This window comes from Vespa velutina, chromosome 6 (genome assembly GCF_912470025.1).
Source record: "Vespa velutina chromosome 6, iVesVel2.1, whole genome shotgun sequence".
Classification (NCBI taxonomy): domain Eukaryota; kingdom Metazoa; phylum Arthropoda; class Insecta; order Hymenoptera; family Vespidae; genus Vespa; species Vespa velutina.
Window position 1 is genome coordinate 5,139,613 of NC_062193.1, and position 25,000 is coordinate 5,164,612.

Consider the following 25,000-nt stretch of genomic DNA (forward strand, 5'->3'; position numbering starts at 1 on the left):
AATTATTAATCGCGTAGTTCGGGATTTATGCTTTGTAGTTCGCGAGATACCTATTACGTTCTCACAAGAATTGTACAATTTTACCAACAAGATTATATCGCAATATCAATGGCTCCGATTGATTTTTCTATCAAAATGAATGAGGTCATACGCATTAATTTTACGATTCGAATTTATTCTCATGTTTCGTTATTTCAAAATTTCTCACCGGTAAAATTGTTAACAGATTGGTATATGCGTTTTGTTCTCACGATCTCTCTCTCTCTCTCTCTCTCTCTCTCTCTCTCGTTTATTATAAATGTATAAACATTGTTCGTTAAGATAAAAATTAAAAAAAAAAAAAAAAAAAAAAAAGAAAAACGAAAAGAAAGAGGAAAAATGTAGAAACCAAAAAAAATACAATCGTTCGAATAGCAGCCACGATTTAAATCGATCTCGTTGAAACATAATACTTCGAATTAAAATGAATCTGAGGATGCCACTATATCTTCGATGAACTATGTTATCGTTCATTCTTAGGGCTGTCATGTCGTATTTCTAAATGCGGAATACGACTATCGGATTATCGAACATATTCCAACGAATGACGATTTCCGGTTGAAAGGATACATACATACATACATACATATATACATACATACGTACATATATATATATATATATATATATATATATATATATATACATGCATACATACACCGCAAAATGGTCAAATCCTCGACCAAGGGAAAGTTGCTTTTCGGACCATCCCCTACGAAATATACCTACCTGAAGCACGCGATAAACTAGGTCACAAAGCGGTTTTGCTATCCGGCATCGCTACCGAATAATCCTAAGCCGAAGAACCGTCGTAAACTAATTTTCCTCTTTTCGCCCAGCAAATCCGGCACCCTTATTTCTTATTCGTTCGCCATCGTTTATTATGGTTTAGTTAATCGATCGAAGATCATTATTATCATTATCAACATTATCTTCCTGTTATCTCATTAATACTTCGATTTATTTGGCGGACGATCGAAAAAAAATTCCCGCCGCACGAGGGACTTAAAAAAAAAAAGAAAAAGCACAAAAGAAAAAAATCAAAAACCGATTTTTCTAATCGAATTCGATTGATTTCAACTTCCATATAAAAAAAAAAAAAAAAAAAAAAAAGAAAGAAAGAAAGAAATGAAAAAGTATCAACCAATAGAAATAAATTACAAGTCACGTGGTATTGTAACTCGAAACGACGATAGATGTTATTGCAAAAATAAAAAGAGAAACGAAAAAAGAATTATTTTTAAGGAAATCACGTTCTTTCAATTGTCCCTTGAAATCTCTACTTCGATTTGGTAACTTGACTGAAACGAAAATCAACACATACATACATTGTGTATGTATCTATGTGCGTGCGTGCGTCCTACCGTCTCTCTCTCTCTCTCTCTCTCTCTCTCTCTCTCTCTCTCTCTTTATGTGTATGTATATATATATATGTATGTATCGCTTTTCTGTTCGATCGATCTAACGAGAGAAAGACTACCTTTTCCTTTCCATTTGTCCCATCGACAGAGGCACTCTTGTCTCGTTCGTTCTATTCCGTATATAAGCCTATCGAAGGAAACTTTTGCCCTGCGTTACTATTTGCCAACTATCGTCTTTCCTTTCTCTCTGTCGTTCTGTTCTGTCACCAGAAACGAACTAAGCGAACTCGCTCGTTTCGATTGAATTCAAAGTTAACGCAGAGAGTTAGTGACATTTTTCTTTCTTTCCCCTCTCCCCACCATTTTCGTACTTATCCTCTATACGCGTGTATGTGTGTGTGTGTGTATGTGTGCGTATGTATGTGTATATATGTGTCAGTATTTTCCTTAAAGAAAAGGAAAAAAAAGAAAAAAAAAAAAATATATATATATATATATATATATATAAAATATATATATGAAAGAATAAACTTTTATCAAAAAGAAGAAAGAAGAAGGTTGATTAAGATTTTCGTTTTCTTTATGTTTTTTTTTCTTGTTTTCCTTTTTTTTTTTTTGGTTCTTCTCTTTTTTTTTCCTTTTCTTTTCTTTTGTTTTCTTTTTCATAGGCCAATTCGTTGGCCCAGGGAATCCTATGAAAGGATATATGTCTTGAAATTTTACCGACCAAACAAAAGGAAGGATAAAAACGCGACCTATGGCGGAAGCAACTCCCCAAAGAGATCTCGACGCTACCAAGGCGATGATAAATAATGCAGAAGCTTTGCTTCCTCCTTCGGTTATTACGCGATCTATCCATGCATCTCGAATATTGTCGAAGACTAGAAAAGTTTTCTTTGAATGAAGAGAGCATCAAAGAAAAAAAATAAATAAATAAAAACAGTTTAACAAGTCCCTTTAATATGTTATCTGTGGAACGAAAAATTTAATAATTTCGAAATATTATTAATATGCTAGATACTATAATACATACTAGTATTATAATATCACTATAATAAGTATTATACCTCTCTCTCTTTCGTTCTCTCTCTCTCTCTCTCTCTCTCTATATATATATATATATATATATATAAATTTTTTTTATTGATATCATTGAAAAAGATTTGCAATATTTATAATCGTTTTACAGAGATGATTACTAACTTAAACTGTAGAATTAGATAATTAGAATCAAATCGAATAAACGAGTTAATTACGTTTATCAATGAAATTAGACTTCTTCTGATGTTTTATTAGAAAAAGAAAAAGAAAAAAAAGAAAAAGACAAAAAGAAGTGGGAATGTAAGGCGGAACACATACGAGATTTCTCGTTTACTTTCGTCATCAAATCGAGATGGCGTATCGCATTTTATGCACGTGCACGCGATATCGTTGGACGTTTATGTTATGCATCCAGGAATCTTCCTCCTTCTCTCTTTCTCTCTCTGTCTCTCTCTCTCTCTCTCTCTCTCTCTCTCTCTCTGTCTCTCTCTCTCTCTCTCTCTCGCTCCAAGACACATCCGAGAAAAAGCATTTTGAAAGTCTCATCACATTTTCGGACGTCACATGTACGATCTTTCCCTCTCCACCGTTGTTCTAACATTCGGCTGGTAGAACATTGCGGTGCACAAGAGGAGGTAAATGTGTAAACTAAAGGAAATTCAGAAAAGTTTCTTGAATTGGTAGTTCAGCGAAGAAATATATAAAAAGAAAAAGGGGAAAAGAGAAAGAGAAAAAGAAAAAAGTATTTATATCTATTCGTAAAAGTCGGTCAACTCTGCAAAATTTTTCATATTGCGAATAATAAAAATTATTCGTGTTAATTCTTAAATGTTAATTCGAATTAACCGTAAAACACATTAGATCAAAACCTCATAACTAGATATTATTTTCTAATATAATTCACAGATTCGAGAAATCGATCGTTCCGTTCGTTACATTAATAACATTCTATTAGCATCATTACGATAGTGCTGTGGCTTAATCTCTCATTACAGTTTCCCAATTATTACACCGTCGATAATTCCTTCATATATTCCACGACGTCCCATTGAAATGAAAATGTAATTTCTCCGTTGATGTTTCATATACTTACCTAAGTACATGAATATATATAGGTAGATAATCGAGAATATTAAATTCGTTGAAAGTAGGTTTTTCCTCTCAAGTAACGAAATATCACTGACGATTTTAATATCCGTCCGTAATTTTCTTCGAAAAATTTTTAAAAGGAGACGTCGTAGTCTTTGGATACAACTACAACTTGTTCCTTACATTATCTCTGTGATACGAACGATACACAAGTATATTCATAAATCTTTCAACAAAAGCGACAATACCTTTTACCTCGATATCACGAACCTTCTTATCTATGTGTTATTTGTATTGTATATCTTTCATCTTGGCAATATCAAAAATATAAAACGATGGCAACGAGAATAATGATTATACAAATTGACATAGACATTGAAATTTCGAATAAGGATGGACACGCTTTATAATACATGTAAACTAACTACTTTTTTATTACTTTTCAACTTCGACTTACATACCTTTATACATACATCATACACGCACATACATATAAATGCATATATATATATATGTGTGTATGTATGTGTATATATGTATACATGTATATATATATATACATATATACATAACTTTATATATACATATATATATAACTTTAAACGAGATTATATAGAGACTTTTGATCACGTTGTATTTGAAACATTCGGGACAATGGAGAACAACTAATTATTAGTCACATTGATAAACTTATCTATTATCTTGAAGGAACAAACTTTGCGGGATAATATCAATCTATTGGCTATGCAACAGGTAGCTACGAGAATACGCATTGGATAGAAATTTCATAACGTGATATATGTATGCATATAACATACTATATGCATATACGTATAAATTCGAAGATGGATATCATTTGCATAATACACAATATGAAATTGATAGATACAATTAGATTGGATAACGATGAAGAGACGTTAAAACCGGTATAAGTAATGCGATTGTAAAGTCTGAAAAAGAGAACAAATAAAAAACAAAAAAAAGGACATATAAAAAACATATAAAAGGAAAAAAAAAAAACGAAAAGAAAGAGAGACGAGGGGAGATAAAGAATAAGGATAAACCGAGTAACTATAGATATAAGGTCACCTACTTTGCGTTTCCATTGGCCATTATTGTCTACGAATTATCCGAGGGTTAAATTGCGCTTTATCGGTGTAATCGATATTGTTACGCTAGGTTTGCATCGCGTGTGAACGACCAGGGACTTGGAAAACGGGTAATAAGGGGTCAAGCGCGTATAGCGTTATCAATAAAAAGAGAGAATTCCGATGAGCCAACACATATCCAAGAGGGCTAATAATACGTGGCGATTTTCTGGAGCACGGAAGAGTGGACAAGATCGTCATCTTTATACATGTACATATGTACGTGTTTGTCGTGTTTATATACCTGTGTGTGTGTGTGTGTGTGTGTGTACGCGCGTGTATGTGTATGTGTGTGTGCGGATACAGGCGATTGGTCGAACGATATGCGTTCTTAACAATTTATCGAAGCATGCACCGGGACAAACTCGGTTCAATGATCACTATGGGTAATCAGGTATATCGTTACGCGATGCTTACACGGTCTTTAGAAGTCCGATGCGCGTCCGCCATTTTGGGTGACAGGAGAGGTGTGAAAATGGCTTTTTACAAAGCATCGAAGCGCACGAAGCGCCACAGTAGTTGAACCATAGACGAGTAGAACCCATGAACCGAGTGAGACATCGCACGGATGAAGTGTTCCGTCGACGAGACTCAAAGGATAGTTAACACCCTTGTGCCTTGCTTCTCTACTCCCTAACCCCTCCACCACCACCACCACCACCACCATTGCCACCACTTCATCACCACTTCTTAGTCTTTCTCTCTCTTTATCTCTTTCTCTCTCTCTCTTTCTCTCTCTCTCTTTCTGACCTATGTCTTTGAATTTCCACTCCTCCATTCTCTCTTCGCATTCGTCTCTTTCTTTCTTCAACTTCTCACTCACTTTCTCACTTTCTCTCTTGTTCTCTCTCTCTCTCTCTCTCTCTCTCTCTCTCCTTCTCGTTCCTTCCATAACCCCTTTCTAAGTTTCAGACGAAACTGGTACTTGGGTCACTCACCCCTTCCCCGACAAAAGCATAGCAATAGCCAACCAACCCGTCGTCTCTTTCGTCGATTTTGATCACCTCTAAAAGTTTACGACTAGATCGTTCAAAGTATCGCGTCAATTTACAAAGGCAAAAATCGACTCGTTCCTAACGATATCTATCTGTCTACGTGTCTGGCTAAGCTTAAAAAAAAAAAAAAAAAAAAAAAAAAGAAAAGAAAAAAAGGAAAAAAAAAGAAATTGAAGAGAGAGAGAGAGAGAGAGAGAGAGAAAAGAGAAGAAAAAAAATCAGGAGTAAAATTTACACTCGGAGTCGCTTTTCCTTTGCGATATAGGTTTTCAACGTGTTAAGATAAGTAGTATAGCTGTATATTAGTGTCAGACTAGATTCCAATGCCGTATAATGGTAGTAGTACGAGACACTAGAACCTCCTTCGCCTTTTTCTCATCTACCCTTACTTTATCGATAGTACTCGTCGCTTTCTTTTTTCTTTTTCTTTTTTCTCTTTCTTTTCTCTCTCTCTCTCTCTCTCTTTCTCTCTCTCTCTCTCTCACCCTCTCTCTCTCTCTCTCTTTCAAATATTTGATCGATTCGGTTAGATTCGATTCGATTCGATTGTAAAACGAAAAAAAATTTATTCCTACTGGGGTTTGATTAAACGAAGATATTCATTCAAAAGATAGATGCAAGTTATGAGAGAACTATATTATCTCTCTCTCTTTCTCCCCCCCCCCCCTCTCTCTCTCTCTCTCTTTCTTTTTGTATTCGAAGTTATATCATTATGAGATATCGCAAACGCAAACAGTCCTTACGAGTTCTTAAGCCAAATGATATCATTTGTAATCTTTGTTTTCTTTTTTATTTCTCATTTCGTTTGTATATTTTTCTTTTCTTTTTTTTTTTTTTTTTTTTCTTCAATCTATTCGTACCAACAATAAGAATGACGTTGAACTAAAAGGTTAAGAAGGATTGAACGATGGAATTTAAATTTACATTGGAAAGAGTTGGAGTACAATGGAATTTACTCCGTAAATTATAACATTATGTGAGTTACAAAGAAATTTAAGAAAATTCGACTGAATGAACTATAAGTTTTAACGTTTTAAAGTTCGATAATTTTATTCGAAAAGTTTATTACAATTATACCACGTTCTTAATTTCATTATTGAATACCAATAGGTTCAAGTATTCTACCTTTTCTTTTCTTTCTCTTTTTCTTTTCTTTTTATTTTTCTTTTTTCCTTTTTATTATCGATAATTAAACGTCCTTATCTATCGAATATTATCGACCAATTAAATTCTCCTCGATGTCGTCTCAATTTCGTGAAACATTAATTTTGTAATAAAGAGAAACAAAAAATAAAAGAAAAAAAAAAATAAAATAGAATCAATCGTAACGAAAAAGAAAAAAGATAGAGAAAAAAAAATAGAAGAAGAAGAAGCTTAATAGACGAAACAATCAATAATTAAGTTTGCTTCTCGATTATTGATAAATCGAAAGAATAATCCTTTCTCCGTCGAATGAATTTTCATATTTTCCTTTAGAAAATACATAATGCATATAGGTATACCTACATACATATATTGTATCCTCTCGTAACTGAAGTTTCTATTTGAGCAAAAAGGTCGAAGTTCGTGTGGGGAAATACTATATAGAAGCTTTCGCGAGACTTCAACATACATCCATCCATCCATCCATACATACATACATGCATGCATATATGCATGTATGCATGGATGCATGCATGCATGCATGCATGCATACATCCATACATATATGCGTAATATAATATATACATTTTATGAAAAGCTTCGTAGGATCTATTAAATTACGCTACGTGCAAGTTATGTTCAACGTGTGCTAATTACGAGGACGACCATCGAAAGAAAACTTTGAAATTAATAGGAGCCAACCTACTCGCTCGCACGCGTTCACAATGTGTATGCTCGCTCGCGTTGCTATTTTCTTTCGTTTTCTCTATTTTTATATACATATATATTTTTTTTTCTTCTCTCACTCCCCTTCACTCCTTCCTACCGTACTCATCGTCTCTTGCATGTACGTAATAATTAATAATTAATATGATCGCGATGTATCTAAATTCAATGGTATACCTTTCGTTTTTCAAAAGCTTCGTTGCGATCTCTCTCTCTCTCTCTCTCTTTCTCTCTTACTATCTCTCTGTCTCCTTTCAAAAGCGCTCGAATATATATATATATATATATATATATATATATATATAAAATGAGAGGAAAAGAAAAAAGAAAAAAATAAAGAAAGCTCCGAATCGAAAAATTCTTTTCCTATGAGAAAATACCGTCTATGTCGAACGATACAATATACTGTTAGTGTTAAGCCACGTCAATTTTACAACATTTCCATGGGAAAGCTCTTTTTGTATCGCGTTAAAAACATAAAAGGCTCAAAGGCGTCGGGCTTATACCTATGTAAAATCTCGTTAAGTCTAAGGAATCGCGAAAAGGAGAAAATAGCATCCCTGTACTTGTGTTCTATGTACAGAGAAAAAGAGAAAGAGAGAGAGAGAGAGAGAGAGAGGAAGAGAGAGAGGAAGAAGTGACAGAGACAGAGATAGAGACAGAGATAAAGATAGATAGAGGGAGAAGGATCGAGAAATAGGGTGTAAAGCTTAGATACCTCAACCGCGAGACCGATGATTACCAAGCGTTGTGAGGAGAAGGGACGGGAGGGTAGTTGAGGAAAAGAGAGAAAGAGAGAAATAGAGAGAGAGAGAGAGACAGAGAGAGAGAACTTAGATAAGGTCGACTAAGCACTAATCGAACAAGCTCGCGAGTCTCTTTTATCATAAGCGTTAATAATTCGCTTAGTAATTTAGTGAGCGAAGCGAATGAGAGTCGCGATGAGTTTCGCATGAATTAACAAACGGTCTCCCCGCGACAAGAATAGAGAAGAACGAAGGATACATAGGAGGCTGGCAACGAAAAAAGAAAAAGGAAGGGAAAAAAAAAGGAAGAGAAGAAAAAAGAAAAAGAAGGACCGAGGATAGCACAGAAACTGGAAACAGGCAAGCGACAGTATAAAAACAATAGCAGGTAATAACAGGATGATATAGATAGATAGGTAGGTTGCATGGTAGATAGGTAGGTAGGTTGGTAGGTAGGTAGGTAGGTAAGTTGTAGATAAACAAACAAGCAAAATCGAACGAAGGTAATTGCTGTGCCCTATCGTGTTCCTTGCAGTTAAGTTACCCTTTTAGTTTGCTAAACACGTAACTACAAAACTTTATGCGCGTGCGACGCAATGGTTTGTTGCGAAGAAAACAAAAAAAAAAAAGAAAAAAGAAAAACAAAAAAGAAGGGAAAAAAATGGAAAACATCCTTACCCATTCCAGTAGAAATAATTAAAACTGATAATATCCCCGAGAGAACTCTCTTCACGGCAAGTGGCGCATAAATTTTCGTTCGAGCCTTCATAATCTTCTTTGAACATCACTTCAGATATATATATATATATATATATATATATATATATATATATATATATATGTGTTTATGTGTATGTGTATATATATACGCTACTATGTGTGTATATGTATATATATATATATATATATATATATATATATATATATATATATATATATACATATATATATATAAGCTACCTATTTTATTTTAACCTTTTCCCTTTTATACATATGGGTACAAGTGAGTGAAAGAGAAAGAAAGAGAGACTCTCTTTCGAAACTGAAAATAACATGTTTTGTTTACATCGATGAAATTATTTTTTTTATCTTTTTTTTTTATTCCTTTATTTTTTTTTTCCTTTTTTCTTCTTTTTTTTTCCCCCTTTATTTTTAATATCTTATTTATTGAACCTAGACAGATTTATATGCGACGTTCTTCCTCCTCTTCCTCTTCCTTTTCCTCTTCCTCTTCCTCTTCCTCTTCTTACGTGAATGATTAAAACGTAAATAAACGTATTGGTATCGGCTCGCCTTGAACTGTGAGAGAAAAAAAAAAAAAAAAGAAAAATAAAAAAAGGAAAAAAACAATAAATAAATAAAGAAGGAAAACAATGTAAACATATTTACTGCGTATTAATTTTTAATAACGATCTCGAGCCTTCCGAAGATAAAGAAATACTTTAATCTTAATCATTAGTTTTTTTATTTATAAATCTCTTACGATCATTAAGATATATTTCTCGCTCTCTCTCTCTCTCTCTCTCTCTCTCTCTCTCTCTCTCTCTCTCTCCTCCCTCTTGAAATATGTATCTCTTTGCTAATTGTGAATCGTATTCAAGGGAAAATGCTTTCTGCTTTAGAAACGTTCTTGCTCGAGATAAATACATTGATAAAGTTATAACCTCGAGCGTATTTGCGTACGTTTCCTTGCACGTGAATATCTCTCGTAATGAATATTACATCGTAAACAAACGTAATTTAATACTTAAAAAAATTATTACATTACGATCGAGCGCTTTGATAAGTGAATACGTAAAATAAGTAAGTATAATACATTGTTCGGCAAAGAACATTTAAATACCTGCTCATTTATTTAACGTTGACCCTTCAAACCTTTTGGACTCTGAACGAGATAAAATTTTCGAGTACAATCTGGTTCGAGAACATAGTAATGCGAGGGTTATAATTAATCGGTCAAAAGGCTTTAATGTTCTCTCTCTCTCTCTCTCTCTCTCTCTCTCTCTCTCTCTCTCTCTCTCTCTCTCTCTCTCTTCCTCTGTCACACACACATTCTCTCTTTCTCTCTCTCTCTTTCTCTCTCTCTGTATTAACGAGGATGGTACATGCATTCATCTCTACCACGCGAGTGCCCACTTAACCCACATACTTGGCAGAATGAATTAATAACAGAATTCTCACGTGTTCATCCTATAACACGTCCAATTATTTCTTCGGCAATTAAGAAGACGCAAGTGAAAACACCGAGGATTAGAACGTTGACATATATAACATAATATATTCCTCTTGATCATTCTACAAAATATTTTCGAATATTCTTACACGCCATTTTACATTATATATGTATATATATATATATATATATGTATATATATATATATATATATATATATATATATATATATAAGTTACGAGATAGAAGATCGCGTTTAATGAAATGGTACCTTTTTATATCCGAGGTATATGTATTTATTATGGGGAGTGATAATTTTTCTTTCTTTCTTTCTTTTTTTTTTGGCCCTTTTTTTACATTGATACGTTTTTAAAAAGTATGTCAGGGTCATTGAAATCCTTCCGCTTTGACCCAATTGCCTTATTGATTTCACATAGAAAGACCTCCTCATATTCGATTACTCGAAATCCTTCGGGGGTAATTAAGTACGGTGCCACGTCGAGAATTAAATTAACGTTTCTCGGAAAAATGAAAAGTAAAATTGTCAAAATAGAAATTTTCTTTTCTTTTTCTTTTTTTTCTTTTTTTTTTTTCTTCCCTATCGTTCGTTCCCTTAGTCCGTTTCTTCGTTTTTTTCGTTCCTTCGTTCCTTCGTTCTAGAAATATTCTCTTACAATGTCGAAACATTTGTATCTGACACTGACCGAGCAACGAGAGTAAGTATAGATGCTGGGCGTGTTCTTCCTATGTTCTGCGCGTGCTCTGGATACGCATCCTGATTCCTGACACATATCTCGAACTAGTCTGTCTCTCTCTCTCTCTCTCTCTGTTTTTACTTTACATATCCTTTGCTTAGATATTTCTATGCGAATACTCTAGATCGATCCAATACACACCGAAGATCGGATACGACTGAACGTTATCACGTTTCTAAGTTATTCTTATTGCGTATCATAAACATAGGTTTAAACACAATCCAAAGTAACCTTCGTTTTATTTTGTATTCCTTTTTTTTTTCTTTCTTTCTCGTACGAACAGTTAATAACAACGATTCTTCGTATTTATGTACGATCGATATGTATGTAAAGAAGCATACGCAGGATATGTTTAATACATACAAGATGTACTTATTACGTACGTATCTATTTATTTTTTAATATAATTTTTTTTATTTTTGTCTTTATATATATATATGTATATATGTATATATATAAATATTCGTTAATTGTAATAGAAAATTTTGAGAATTAAATATCACGATGAATTTAATTCTGATTAATCGACGAGATCGAGACTCTTGATTCTCTACGAGGATTTCCTCTCGAACGGTGTGTCCCTTAATTGTTCCTCCCTTCGTCTACCAAAGTGGAATTCATTGATTCATGCTGCGTAATACGATAACCGCGATAATACGAGAAAAACATTGCTATTTACTTATCGCATACTGCGTGTAAAACTGGATTATGAAATTGTCCTATGATCTATGTAAGTAAGGGAAATATATATATATATATATATATATTTTTTTTTTCTTTCCTCTTTTTTTCTCTTTTTCTTAAATCATTTTTCATAACATGTATGTATGTATATAGACATATGTACATAGAGGAAAAAAAGGAACGAATAAAATTCTTAATTTAACATTGATCTCGTTAGTTAAAAAAATGTATAAAAGGATCCTAGTTACGTTAGCTGTTATCGTTCGAGTAAAGAAATATCTATATATCTATTTAAATATGGCTTAGTTGGTAAGTGCCGACGTGTAAAATGGAAAGAAAAAGTAAAAGAATATAAAGGCACGTTAGAAGAAAAAAGAAGAAGAAAAAGAAAAAGAAAGAAAGAAAGAAAAAAAGAAGGAAAAAAGAAGAAGAATAAGAAGAAGAAGAAGAAGAAGATTACATGGGACGTTTAACGTGCACAGTTAGAGAGTCAATCATCCGTGCAGATTGATCCACGAAGTCTAACGATGTGTAATCGTCGTGAAATGACCCTACAAAGGGCTTCCCCTTATACCTATCCAATGGTCTCTTTTCTACTCAAGTATTCTATACACAGATCCTATGTTTTCTTTAATCATTGAGTTAACGCGATACATTAACGTCCACGTAACGTTGATTTCTTCGTCAAATTATCTTTACGAATTAATGCGTCACGTTTATTTAAAACATTAGAAATAGTATTCTATGATAAAAGCTTTATATCCTATATGAAAATAATTGTATAAAAGAGATGACATTGTCTGTTATCATGTAAGTTATCAAGAGTCCATCTGTTTGATTTTAACTTAATTCTTATATCTTCCAACGTTAGAAACATGCAATGATTCTTCGCGTTAAACGTATCATTTTCTTTCTTTTTTTTTTCTTTCTTTTTTTTTTTTTCTTTTTTTTATTCGTAAAATCTTCTTCATTGAATATTTTGTTGATAACATCGACTCTAATATTTTTTGTTTCCTCCATTTTTTTTTTCTTTTTTCTATTTCTTTAATAATAAACTTATGTTAAGTAAATTATTCATTCTCCATACTTGGACGTTGTATTCGCGAAAAGGGTAAAATACTTTGGTTACCGTAAGTGGTGATAATGGATTTATATGAGAGAAAGAGAGAGAGAGAGAGAGAGAGAGAGAGAACGATAGATTAACGATAGATTTTTCGTTTGCAAATAGGTCAACGAAGAAACTAGATTATCTTATAAACGCTTTTATCTACGTATACCTACGTACCATGCCGATGGTATGTAATATTTCATTAGTTTAAAAGGGGTTACTACAAGTTATTAACGCGAGAATAACGATGGAATTATCATGATCTCGAAAGGAAAACTTCGTCGATGGTTTATTCCTGTATATCCCTGAGATTTAATAGAAGATTTCTCTTACTCTATCTTCTACCTTCCATTTTAATGGTAAATTAGTTTGACAAACTTTATTCTTCTCTCTCTCTCTTTCTCTCTCTCTCTCTTTCTTTTTCTCTCTTTTTCTCTCTCTCTCTCTCTCTCTCTCTCTTTCTCTTTGTATTCATTTTATATACATCGCCGAAGGCTAAGTTTCGCGAGCAGAGTTTCCATTTTCAAATGGTAAAAGATTTTATACTTAGGTTATATACTTTCCACTCATCTACAATTCTATCATATTACAAATCTCTTTTATACTTTGTCCAGTCTCTCTCTCTCTCTCTCTCTTTTTCTCTCTCTCTTTCTTTGTTTCCAAAACATCTCAAAACAATGTTTATCTTTATTTTCAATAATTTATTAGATTATTTCTTTTTTTTCTTCTTCTTCTTTTTCTTCTTCCGATTCTCTTCCAGCTTCTTCTCTATACCCCCATCATCCCTCGTCGACATTACGATATTCTCGTTCAATTATAATTTTTTGAATAATTAACAATATCGTCGTATATACATACATTTTAATTACTCTTGCTACCGAGTGAAATTGGTTAACAAATTACAAAATGAATACCATCGGATCTGTAATGTATTAACGACTCTCATCTGTTTCACCGAGTGAAACTTTTTTTAATTAAAAAAGTTATTGGAACGACAAGCTTAAGGAAATGACAAATATTGTATTGGATCTTTACGTGAAAATAGAACACTTTTGAAAATTATATAAATAAATAAATATATATATATATATATATATATATATATTAATGAAAGATAATAATTCAATGTCTGAACAAGTTATTTCGAATTAATTTGTTAATTGCAAACATTTTAATTATACCAACGTAATTAAAAATCTATACGCGGATTCTTTTTCTTTTGTTATTCTTTTCTTTTCCATTCTTTTTCTTTCTTTTTCTTTTTTCGTGTGGAAAGGGAAATGTAAGAAAATGGGTATGAGATAAAACTTAAAAACAATATCCTTTCTTTATTCCTAGAGACAGGATTCGCCCACAACAAAGTTATATTAATAATACAAATGGATAAGAGGAAATGAATGTACGCGAGAGACAAAAAGGAAATTGTAATTTTTGAAAAAAAAAAAAAGAAAAAAAAAGAAACAGATTTTCACTTTTTTTTTAATTTGAATGGACAAATTTCGAACGATTAGTTAGATGTAAATAGACAAAAGAAAAAAGGCTGTAACATAAAAGTATTATAGTCTAGTCGCCTTTTTAAAACTAACGTCAAACGATATATCATGATTTTGCGATTAATACAATTAATTTTAATTATAATTAGATACATACACGTTTCGCTAATATTCACAGAATATTTATACGATGATTCTCTCTCTCTCTCTCTCTCTCTCTCTCTCTCTCTCTCTCTCTCTCGCTCTCTCGCTCTCTCGCTCTTTCGCTCTTTCGAATTTTCGTTCATTCACACCGAGAATGATCTAGGCAATCCAACAATTTATCTATTCATTTTCTTTTTTTTTTTTTTTGTTATCTTTCTTTATTTCTTTCTTTTGATTGAAATGCATGGAACACAGTTTCTCTCTTTTGTTAAAAAAACCGATCGTAATTTCTGATGAATTTCGATTATCCGTTAGATAGATCGAGCTCGAGATATTTTTAGATTCGTTAATATCAAGATAAAAATGTGAATTGGTTTTTTTTTTTTTTTATTATTTTTTTTTTTTAATCATGTAGGATCATACAAGGATGATATTTACAAACGAGAACGATCTCGAAACTAACGCAATCAATGTGATAGATCCGATAGAAAAAACGATCGGTTCGATAGAAGAACAAAGTCTAAATTTGATGCGAATGTTACATATGTATATATATATATGTATATGTATATGTATATATATATATATACATATATATATATATATATATATATATATATATATATATATATATATATACTATCGATTTATATTTCAATACTATCTATAACGTTAATTATTTCGAGGATTTATAATCATTATAAAGATCATAATCGATCGATTTGATTGAATAAATCAATTTTAACTCCATTCGATATTCAAATTCTAAAATATCTCTCGTAAAAAGATCCGAGTAACCAGACTCGAATAAAATTTGTAAAGTCGAACAAGAACTTACCGAAGAAAAAGAAATTAAACTTCGACGTACTTTTTTCTTTCTTTCTTTCTTTCTTTCTTTCTTTCTTTCTTTCTTTCTTACTTTTTTTTGTTTTCTTTTTTTCTTTTTTTTTTTTTTTCTTTTTTGTTGTTCTTTTTTGTATTCCAATTTATTTAAGAGCGCATCGTATCTACGTTATTTTATTGAAGTAAAGAGAGAGAAAAAGATAAAAGCAAACAAAAAAAATTCTTTCGCGAACGTAAGGTGCGCATATAAAAAAAAAATCAATCTATTTATTTATCTACTTTTAATATGCGTTGAGAAATAAAATTTTTTTGCCGAATATAAGAAGAAGAAGAAGAATATTGCCAGAGATAAATATTTAGCGTGTTTTTAAGAAATCTAAGAAATTATGAAATTATCAATTCGATTCCGACGTACAATAAGTACGAAAACGAACGAGAATAGATGATATAATATCGATCGGTGTTCGTCGTACGATAAATTCCACATATTTACTTACGAATACGATAACGTATTTCTACGTTAGATACAATTATTAATTCTATAATTATTATTATTATTATTATTATTATTATTATTATTATTATTATTATTATTATTATTATTATTATTATTATAGATGCTCGTCCCGTTTTTTGCTTTCGTTTTCTCTTCGCTCGTTTTTTTCCTCCTTTTTTCTTTTTTCTTTTCTTTTTCTTTTTTTCTTTTTTTTTCTTTCTTATTTTTTCTTTCTTTTTTTCTTTCTTTTTTTTTTTTTTTTTTCTTTTTTTCTTTTACATCTCACATAAAACGATTAAAACGACAGCCGCGTATGTACGAGAGCTATTATTAAATATATATGTATATACAAATAATCGTCCTATCTAATATCCTCTCACAGCGAGTGATCACTTTGATAAATAATTATCCTATTAAATAGTAACATCGCGTTATTTATTAAACTAAATCGTAAAAGTACGTGTACGTTCTATGAATTTCAATTTTGTTGCTGTTCCTGTTGTTATTGTTATTTTTCTTAAAAGATTATAAAATAATTATTAAAATTTTTTATTTTTTTTTCTTCCTTTCTTTTTTTTTTTTTTGTTTTTATTTTTTTTTTTTTTTTTTTTTATTCCTCTTCTTACACATCGCTTGTATTTTTTTCATAAACATACATACTCACATACATACATACACATACATACATGCATACATACATACATACATACATACATACATACATACATACATACATACATACAAATATACATACATACGTACGTACATAGATACATACATACATAGATACATACGCCGTACATATCAGCACCAATTATAAAGCAGCACCAATTTTACGAGAGGAAAAAGGATTAGATAAAAAAAAAAATGATATTCTTCTGATCAAAATAAACCATCGATGAAAGAAACTTTTTTTTTTCTTTTTTTTTTTTAATAGTGGCTACTATATACCGGCTACTATTTTTTCTATTATTACTATCGATAGACTATCGATTACTACTATTTAACAAAACTCGATGGGATTTTTCGATGTTACATATTTATATAAAGATACGATGATAATATATAATCGTTGAATAACAATTAAATTAACGAGATGGTATATTTAAAAGTTATTAAAAAAACAAAATAACGAGGATGAAAGTACAATAAAAATGCAATAATTAAATAACGATAACAAAGAAATTTCGCTATTAAAATACGATTAAATACTAAAAACGCAAGCACAATCGTCGGCGTTATTCTTTATTGTTATTTTCGTAAAATGAGCCTATGGTTTCTTTTTTTTTTTTTGTTTTTTGTTTTTTTCGTTTCGTTTTGTTCTTTTTTTTTTTTTGTTCTTTCCATTTCTTTTTTTTTTTTTTTTTTTTTTTTTTGTACCAAGACAAAGGTACTAGAATTTGTCGTGCTGCTTTCATCAATATTTGGTAGATCACTTTGGTACATCTATTTTAGTCACATATTCGGCGTCATTTGTTCTAATACCTAAGCTGCTTGTGCGCACAGTATATATGATTAACATCGTAGGAACCTAGAAGAAAAGCATACGACACTCCTTATCGCTTATCAAAGTAAACCCGACGGTATAGAAGTTAGGTCTCTTATCATTTTTTTTTTGCTTTTCCTCTTTTTCTTTCATTTTTTTTTTTTCCTTTTTTCTTTCCATTTTTTTTCTCACATTCGTTGGACTAAATTATTATGATCTAGCTAACGCAATTGAAATCATATCGTATGCATATATATATACGTATATATGCAGATATATAATAAATTATCTTAATTTGTTTTCACTCTAGATATACCTTATCAATCTGGTATATCTTATATACCTTGAACTTTAGATTTCTTGAAACGGACGTATTATTACAATTTTCATCGAAGTAAATCTTAATACCAAGATCACAAGACAGTTACATATATCGTGTAAAAAAAAGAATCTTAAACGAATCATTTTAACATCGTAATAATTCGATCTAATTAGGATCGTGAAAATGATTCAATAAAGTCAAGAAATAAAACAACGTCAGAAAAGGGAACGATTAATTATTTGTTAAATTGAAAAGTTAATTATTTGTAATTAATTTTTTCATGTTACGATCTAATCTCCGATAATCTCGAAATCGATTCGATTGAGATTAGCTTTGATTAGAATATCGACTTTAAAGGGTAGATCAACGAGTCAATTTTAACAATTACAATTTTCGGATGATATTATCGTAACGATACGATTTATTCCTGTTCCTTTTTTGAAATTCATTTTTCGAACATTACGAAGAAAAAGTTTAAATAAGAATAAGAGAGATCGAATTATATAATAAAAATAACATGGACGACGACAAAAAACGGCTTATGATCGTTTAATATTCATGGCGTAGGTATACGATATGTTATCAGATCGTAACGCGAATATAAGATAACATTTTATTGGGATCTTGGACGAATTTATAAAAGATCGTCAAGTTTTTAATCCATAATACATGAAATATCGTCCGATTTTATTTTAGAGAAAATTTATTTGTTCAATAAAATTTCTCGAAATGATGCGATCGATCGATCCATTTGGATATTTCATTCGCCTTTCAACTAGGATAGTATAACATCTCCTAATTTTCATAGTAAAATTTCCGATAGGGAGTTTCTATCTTCTTCTTTTTTTTATCTTTCTTTTCTTTTCTTTTCTTGTTTTTTTTTTTTTTTTCAAGATCTTAAGAAACGTTCTCAGGTGTTTCTAAGTCGTACTTTCTTCGAGCTTTCGTGTTCTCGCCAGGAACTGGTTGTGCATACGCCTTCGCCCCTCCACCAATCGTTCACATCCTTGTAAAATTTCGCTGGACGATCGTCGTGCAACATTGCACATACGCGACACCAAAAGTACGTGTTTATAAATTCTCCTGTGCCTTTCCATCGAAAATACGAGTTGTAAAGTTCGTCGTCGTTATCCAAACGATAAAGATAAGTTGCCAATTCTTTCGGCGATTCGAATTCATCGACGTGAATGTAAGATCGGTAAGGTGCACTTCTTGCATAATCGCTCGGATGTGCACCCATCACGATCGGCAATACGTTGTGCCTGAAATCATTCGTTTTATTAATTATAATCGTTCTTTTGGCTTCTTTTTCTTTTTCTTTTTTTTTTTGTATCCATTTAATCGCGACAATCATAGAGATTAATAAATTTGTAATTTCGAAAATAACTTTACTCTCCCGATGATTGAAAGTGTTTTTATCTTTTTTTCTTTTTCTTTCCTCTTTTTGTAATATATATCGAAATATATATATATATATATATATATATACCCGGCTCTATTTTGAGCGATGGTTAATTCGCAATCTCTCAAGTGTATTATACAGATAATCGATTTTATTGAAAAAGTTTAATCAAGAAAAAGAGTCCATACCCAAGCCCATTCACGAAGAACTTTTCCGTTATATAGTCCTTGCAGTTGGAATTTTCAAAAGCGAGATAAAACTTGTAGTCCTCGTCTAACATGTCGAAACAAGTTTGCGATTGTGAGCGAGGACAACGTAATGTTCCACAGGCACCATAAATATCTACTTGAATATATTTGGACAGTTCCTTGGCATAATGCATGCGTTGATTTCGTGGATGACAGTTTGAAACGAACCAGGCGACCTTGAAGAAAATAAACGATATATATATATATATATATAGAATGAAAAACTATTATAATAACTGATTCGATTAAATTTCTAAAAGTTTCCTTATGACCTACTAAAGGAAAGTACGACTCACCTTTTTCGTTTTATTAGCGGCATAATTAAATGTCTGTGGGATTTGTTTGACGCTAGAATCATAATATTGCCATCTTTCGTAGGGCGCAACTATGTCGCTATCACGACGATAAGTAGCCGTCCAATTGATAAGAGCATTTTTTACGCTTTGCGTGTGATAAGGACATTCTAAAAAATACAGCATCCATACCTAATCATAACAATCATATGATCGATTAAAAAAAGGATAAATCATTCAAATATTAGTGGATATATCAAATGTTTTATATTAAAATCATACGAACCTGATTACGAGGTCTTCGTCCTACATGCGTTACGTAATCCTTGAATAATATTAAATCTGCCTCGTCTGGATTGTCACGAACGATGGTACATGTATTCACAGGGCAACGATGTTGAACGAAAATATCCGAACCGACTTTGGCCTCCCCCATACCATGGGGTACCATTATTTTTTTTAATCTATGTTCGTCCGTTCGATTGTAATCAGGTGGCACGAACATCAACTAAACGTAAAAATAAAAATGTATATACAATATATATATACGATTGATATTAGATGAATTATTTTAACAAAAATAAAAGTGACATATGTACTTGGTTAGTCACACGGTCATCGTAAGTATCCTCTTCGGGCCATAAACGTGCCAATCTTCGACCAGTACGACGAGATTTGGTAGCTGGATATGGTCTTCTCGTTCCACCTTTCATATACCAAGGCCTTCTCGATGGAGCCAAAGAATCTATCGAATTTTCCGACAAGATTGTCGTTCCAGTCGAATTCACCTGTTTTGTCAAAGAAAAAGTACAAAAAATCACAAACGAGCATAATCCTAACATTTCGTATATATATATATATATATATATATATATATATATATATATATACGAACGAAAAAAAGAAAAAAAATAAATCAAAATCTAAGACGCTTTCTAAATAAAAAAATACTTTATCAACTATGACGAAGTTAATTTCTGACAAGCTTATATTCTCGTTCGAATTTTTACCATTATATTATAATTCACGTTATTAACTAGCATAATAATGATTTTACGAGCTTGACAAAATTAACCTTGTTCCTTCGATATTATTCTATCTAATCAACGAGATCTAAAAATTCCAAGCGTATTATTTTCACGTGCTACACGAAAGCTACGTTTATTCGTTCGTTCGTTCGTTCGTTCGTTCGTTCGTTCGTTAATTTGTTAGTCCGTTCGTTCGTTCGTTCATTCGTTTGGTCGATGTAATTGAGCGATAAATTTCAAGCCCGTCGAAAACTGATTTCGAATTATCGCATTAGTTCAAATGAGAAAAATTTACTTTCTTCTTCTTTCTAGAAAATCAAGAGAAATTAAATCAGTGAAAAAAAAAAGGGGGCTCTGAACTAATACATATGTTTTATATTTTCGAATAGAACTTCTTTCCCGATCTTCGATGAGATCGTATGCGTGTGCACTGGTATTCCAATATATATGTATGTATGTATATGTATAATATAACATCGATTCGCATATCCATACAAAATATCTATATCTTATTTAGCCTTAAAACAAATTTTACCTGTAATTATTTATATATTATTTCAAAAAATTAATGATCTTAACGATATTGTAGATATTATCCATGTATGTATATATGTACTTACATATGCATTTACGGAATTAAAATCATTTTTCAAAGAATGAGAAAGCGACTAAGACTCTTAATTCAAATACATTTTCGAACTACGATGATAAGACACACCCACTCACACACACACACACACACACACATACATACATTCAGAGATAAAGAAAAATAGAAAGAGAAAAAGAGAGAGAGAGAGAGAGAGAAAGAGAAAGAGAGAGAGCAATGTATGTGTGTGTGCATTGAAGCGAAGGCTAACGATGAACTGCAAAAAGCAGTCCGATTAGTCAGCCGCAGAAAAAAAAAAAAGAAAAAAAATAGCCACTAATCGCTGCTTACTACTTATGCGACATTTTGCTGTGAAGAAGAGAGGCACAATACGTCGAAAAGGCAGGCTAATTGCTTTTCTTTCGCACGTTAATATTCAACGTTGCGGCGATCTATTGCTAAATATACCTCGGTTACGTCTTTTCTCTTGATCGTCTCTCGAATCGTATGCATTATCCGTATCGTCGGCTTCTTCGATTTCAAAGGCCAATACTGTTTCATCTGCGACTGAAATTTGGCACTTTAAAAAGTGTCTCAACGTATATAAAAATTATAACTCGTGTTGTTCGTTTCTCGCGACAATTTTTATGTAATCCTTTGTCGTTTTTCACTTTTTCTTCTTTTTTTTTTTTTTTTCTTTTTTTTTTCCTTCATGAAAAGAAAAAGAAAGAAAAGAAAAAAGAAAAAATAAACCAACTAAAAATAATCGTAATATAAATTTCACTTTTCCCATATTACGTTTCTTATTTTTTTAATCAGTTATAACTTCACCAATACCTCAATCTCTGAATTGCAAAATTTATATATATATATATATATATATATATATATATAATAAATATAAATATTTTATATATATATATAAAAAAAAAAAAAATATATATATATATATGTCACGAAGAATGCGTAGAAAATAAATATGATATATTTTTTTCTTTTTCTATTCTCTTTTTTATCGTTAGGTAAATGCAGTACGATGAATCGTAAAACGATAGAAAACATTTTCTAGTTTCGACGAACGGTTTCATTTCGAAACGATTATTCGTCGTTTTGCGATGGGGAAGAAAAAAAAATCATACCGGAAAGATACAAAGGAGGGTTGTTGGTTTGAACGACATAAAAAGAGAAAAAAAAAGAAAAAAAGAAAAAAAGAAAAAGAAAAATAAAGAAAGAAAAAAACAAACATTGATAGAGAAGGTGCGCGAAAAAGTGAAAGAATACATATATATTTATATATATACATATATATATATATATATATATATATATATATATATATATGTATATCACAATGTGAAAAGCTTTCGTATACATCTGATAATATCGATCCATAGTCGTCCTTAAAGGAACGCTAAAGAGTCCGTAGACCGATCGATATTATCGTGCAGCGTTTTGGGCTGCGCAATCTTATTGATTACACACACATACACATACACATAGATAAAAAGTAGCTACAAAGAGTGTTAAAAGAGAGAGAGAAAGAAACAGAGAGAGAGAGAGAGAGAGAGAGACAAAGAGAAAGAGAGAAAAGTTTGTAAATCTTAATTCGATATAATCGATACATTAGAAATAATTTTTATACAATTAATTATTATCGTTATTTTTAATGAAACTTAATCATATATATATATATATATATATATATATATATTATATTGATATTATGTACCTTGGTCGTGTCTCCAAGACCACGAAGAGATTGCACTTGAACCGGATCCGATCGCATCGCATGCCAGATCTCCTTTTGACGTACGTTCATAAGTACCAGCAACATCCCCGTCAAACAAAATACGTAAAGAAAGCATCTCTTCAGTGACAAACGCGGCAGACCCATGCCGTCAGTCTCCTACTAGTGAGAATTAAATCCTTTTTCTTCTACCTTCTCCTTGATTCCTTTGGTTCCTTGTAAGACGACGACATTCGGCCGAGCTGAAGCATTAAAATTCTTTATAAAATTCATTCTTTTTTTTTTTTTGGTTTCTTTTTTTTTTCTTTTTTTTTTTCTTTTTCTTTATTTTTATCATGACTTATGAGAAGAAGGAAAATAAATAGATGAATCAACTAAATATCGTATCAGGAAAGGAAAAAAAAGAGATGAACATTCTTATATAATAAATTTTACTTTTTCCTTTCTTTTCTTTTTTTGTTTCTCCCTCTCTCTCTCTCTCCCTCTCTCTCCCTCTCCCTCTCTCTCTCTCTCTCTCTCTCTCTCTCTCTCTCTCTCTCTCTCAGTAAGAATATATCGGTTCGTCGTTGCATACTGTTCGATAATACATCGATAATACGTCGATAATACCTACTTCTTGCATCATCGTAAAACCAGCTTCTTCTTACGTTAATCGACTTAATCGACTTAATCAACTTACCAATCCAGCTACTATAGATATTATTGTTCTTTATACTTCTTATATATGTACGTCTTTTTATTTTTTGGACGAGAAGTTTTGCATCGATCCATACATACTTATATGCATACATACATACATACATAAATACATACATACATACATAGATACATACATACATACATACATACATACATAGATACATATATATATATATATATATATATATACATACATACATACATACATCTATACATATTTAGCAATGGCTGATTATATTGATTATATGATCGACGTAATTTGCTTAACAAACATGTTTTTCAATTGAATGTATTACTATTCAGATAATATCATAACAAACTATTACGACGTCTAATTATTGCACGTTATATCACAGAAAAATAAATCATTAGAAATATATAAAAACATTTTCTTTTTTTTTTTTTCTTAATATCATGAAAATAGTTTATAATGTTAATTCGAAAGAAAAAAAAAAAAAAAAAAAACACGTACCACGTGGTTTTCGTTATTTCAACGACGTAATCTCGTGATAATATTAAATATTTGTATATGGGAATGCAAATTCTTTCTCAAAAGGAACAATTCGAAACAAGAGGGAGGGAAAAATTTGTAGATAATCAAGATTTCTCATCGCTTTTTATCTGACGATGAAAGTTTTAACTTTACTCATCGGTAAATAAAAGAAGAAAGAAAAAAAAGAAAAGAACAAAAAATAATGTTTGAACGTTTCGAAAGTTTCGGAACTACTGATGTCCATCGTAGAACGCTTCAATAACTTACTATCTTATCGTTATTTCGAGAGATTCGTGGCAACGTATATGTTTATAACCCTCTAAACATTTTTTATAACCACAAGCGAGATCTGATCGTAACAATTTGTTACGTTTCGACGTTATCGTTTTTTTTTTCTGTTTTTTTTTTTTTTTTTTTTTTTTTAGTGGAACGAAACGAATGATCAATAATGTTCGCATATCAGGATTACGTTTGTATTTTCGAAGGCCCTAGGCACAATATCATTATGAGTCCTCGTGACCTCAAAAGAACAAGTTTATTTATGTTAATGAAATTTCATACGCTGTTTTTTCTTCTTTTTTTTTTTTCTCTTTTTTTAATGTTTTTTCTTTCGTCTTATTCTGACTTTTTAGTTTCAACATATATATTAGACTTTCCTTTCTATATTGTTTTTCTTTCTTTTTGTATACTGTTGTTTGTGAGAAATAAA

The 25,000-nt window shown here is 31.3% G+C and overlaps 1 protein-coding gene across 5 annotated transcripts in view; it reads right to left on the reverse strand.

Annotated features, from left to right (window-relative positions):
• Positions 1-17,396: 17,396 nt before the first annotated feature.
• The window catches only part of LOC124949755 (glycoprotein 3-alpha-L-fucosyltransferase A), an 11,606-nt gene continuing 4,002 nt past the window's right edge, over positions 17,397-25,000 (reverse strand). The window contains exons 1-8 of one of the 5 annotated variants that reach the window (XM_047495413.1): positions 24,271-24,537; positions 23,082-23,341; positions 21,821-21,919; positions 20,335-20,523; positions 20,022-20,243; positions 19,739-19,927; positions 19,383-19,618; positions 17,397-19,054 (exon numbers count right to left, since the gene is read on the reverse strand). In XM_047495413.1, coding sequence (XP_047351369.1) covers positions 18,703-19,054; positions 19,383-19,618; positions 19,739-19,927; positions 20,022-20,243; positions 20,335-20,523; positions 21,821-21,919; positions 23,082-23,246 — 1,452 coding nt within the window. In that variant the 5' untranslated portion in view covers positions 23,247-23,341; positions 24,271-24,537 and the 3' untranslated portion in view covers positions 17,397-18,702. Of the gene's footprint in view, positions 19,055-19,382; positions 19,619-19,738; positions 19,928-20,021; positions 20,244-20,334; positions 20,524-21,820; positions 21,920-23,081; positions 23,342-23,712; positions 23,946-24,004; positions 24,234-24,270; positions 24,538-25,000 lie in introns of those variants that run through there. The other 4 variants (XM_047495415.1, XM_047495414.1, XM_047495412.1 and 1 more) reach the window with 4 other exon arrangements.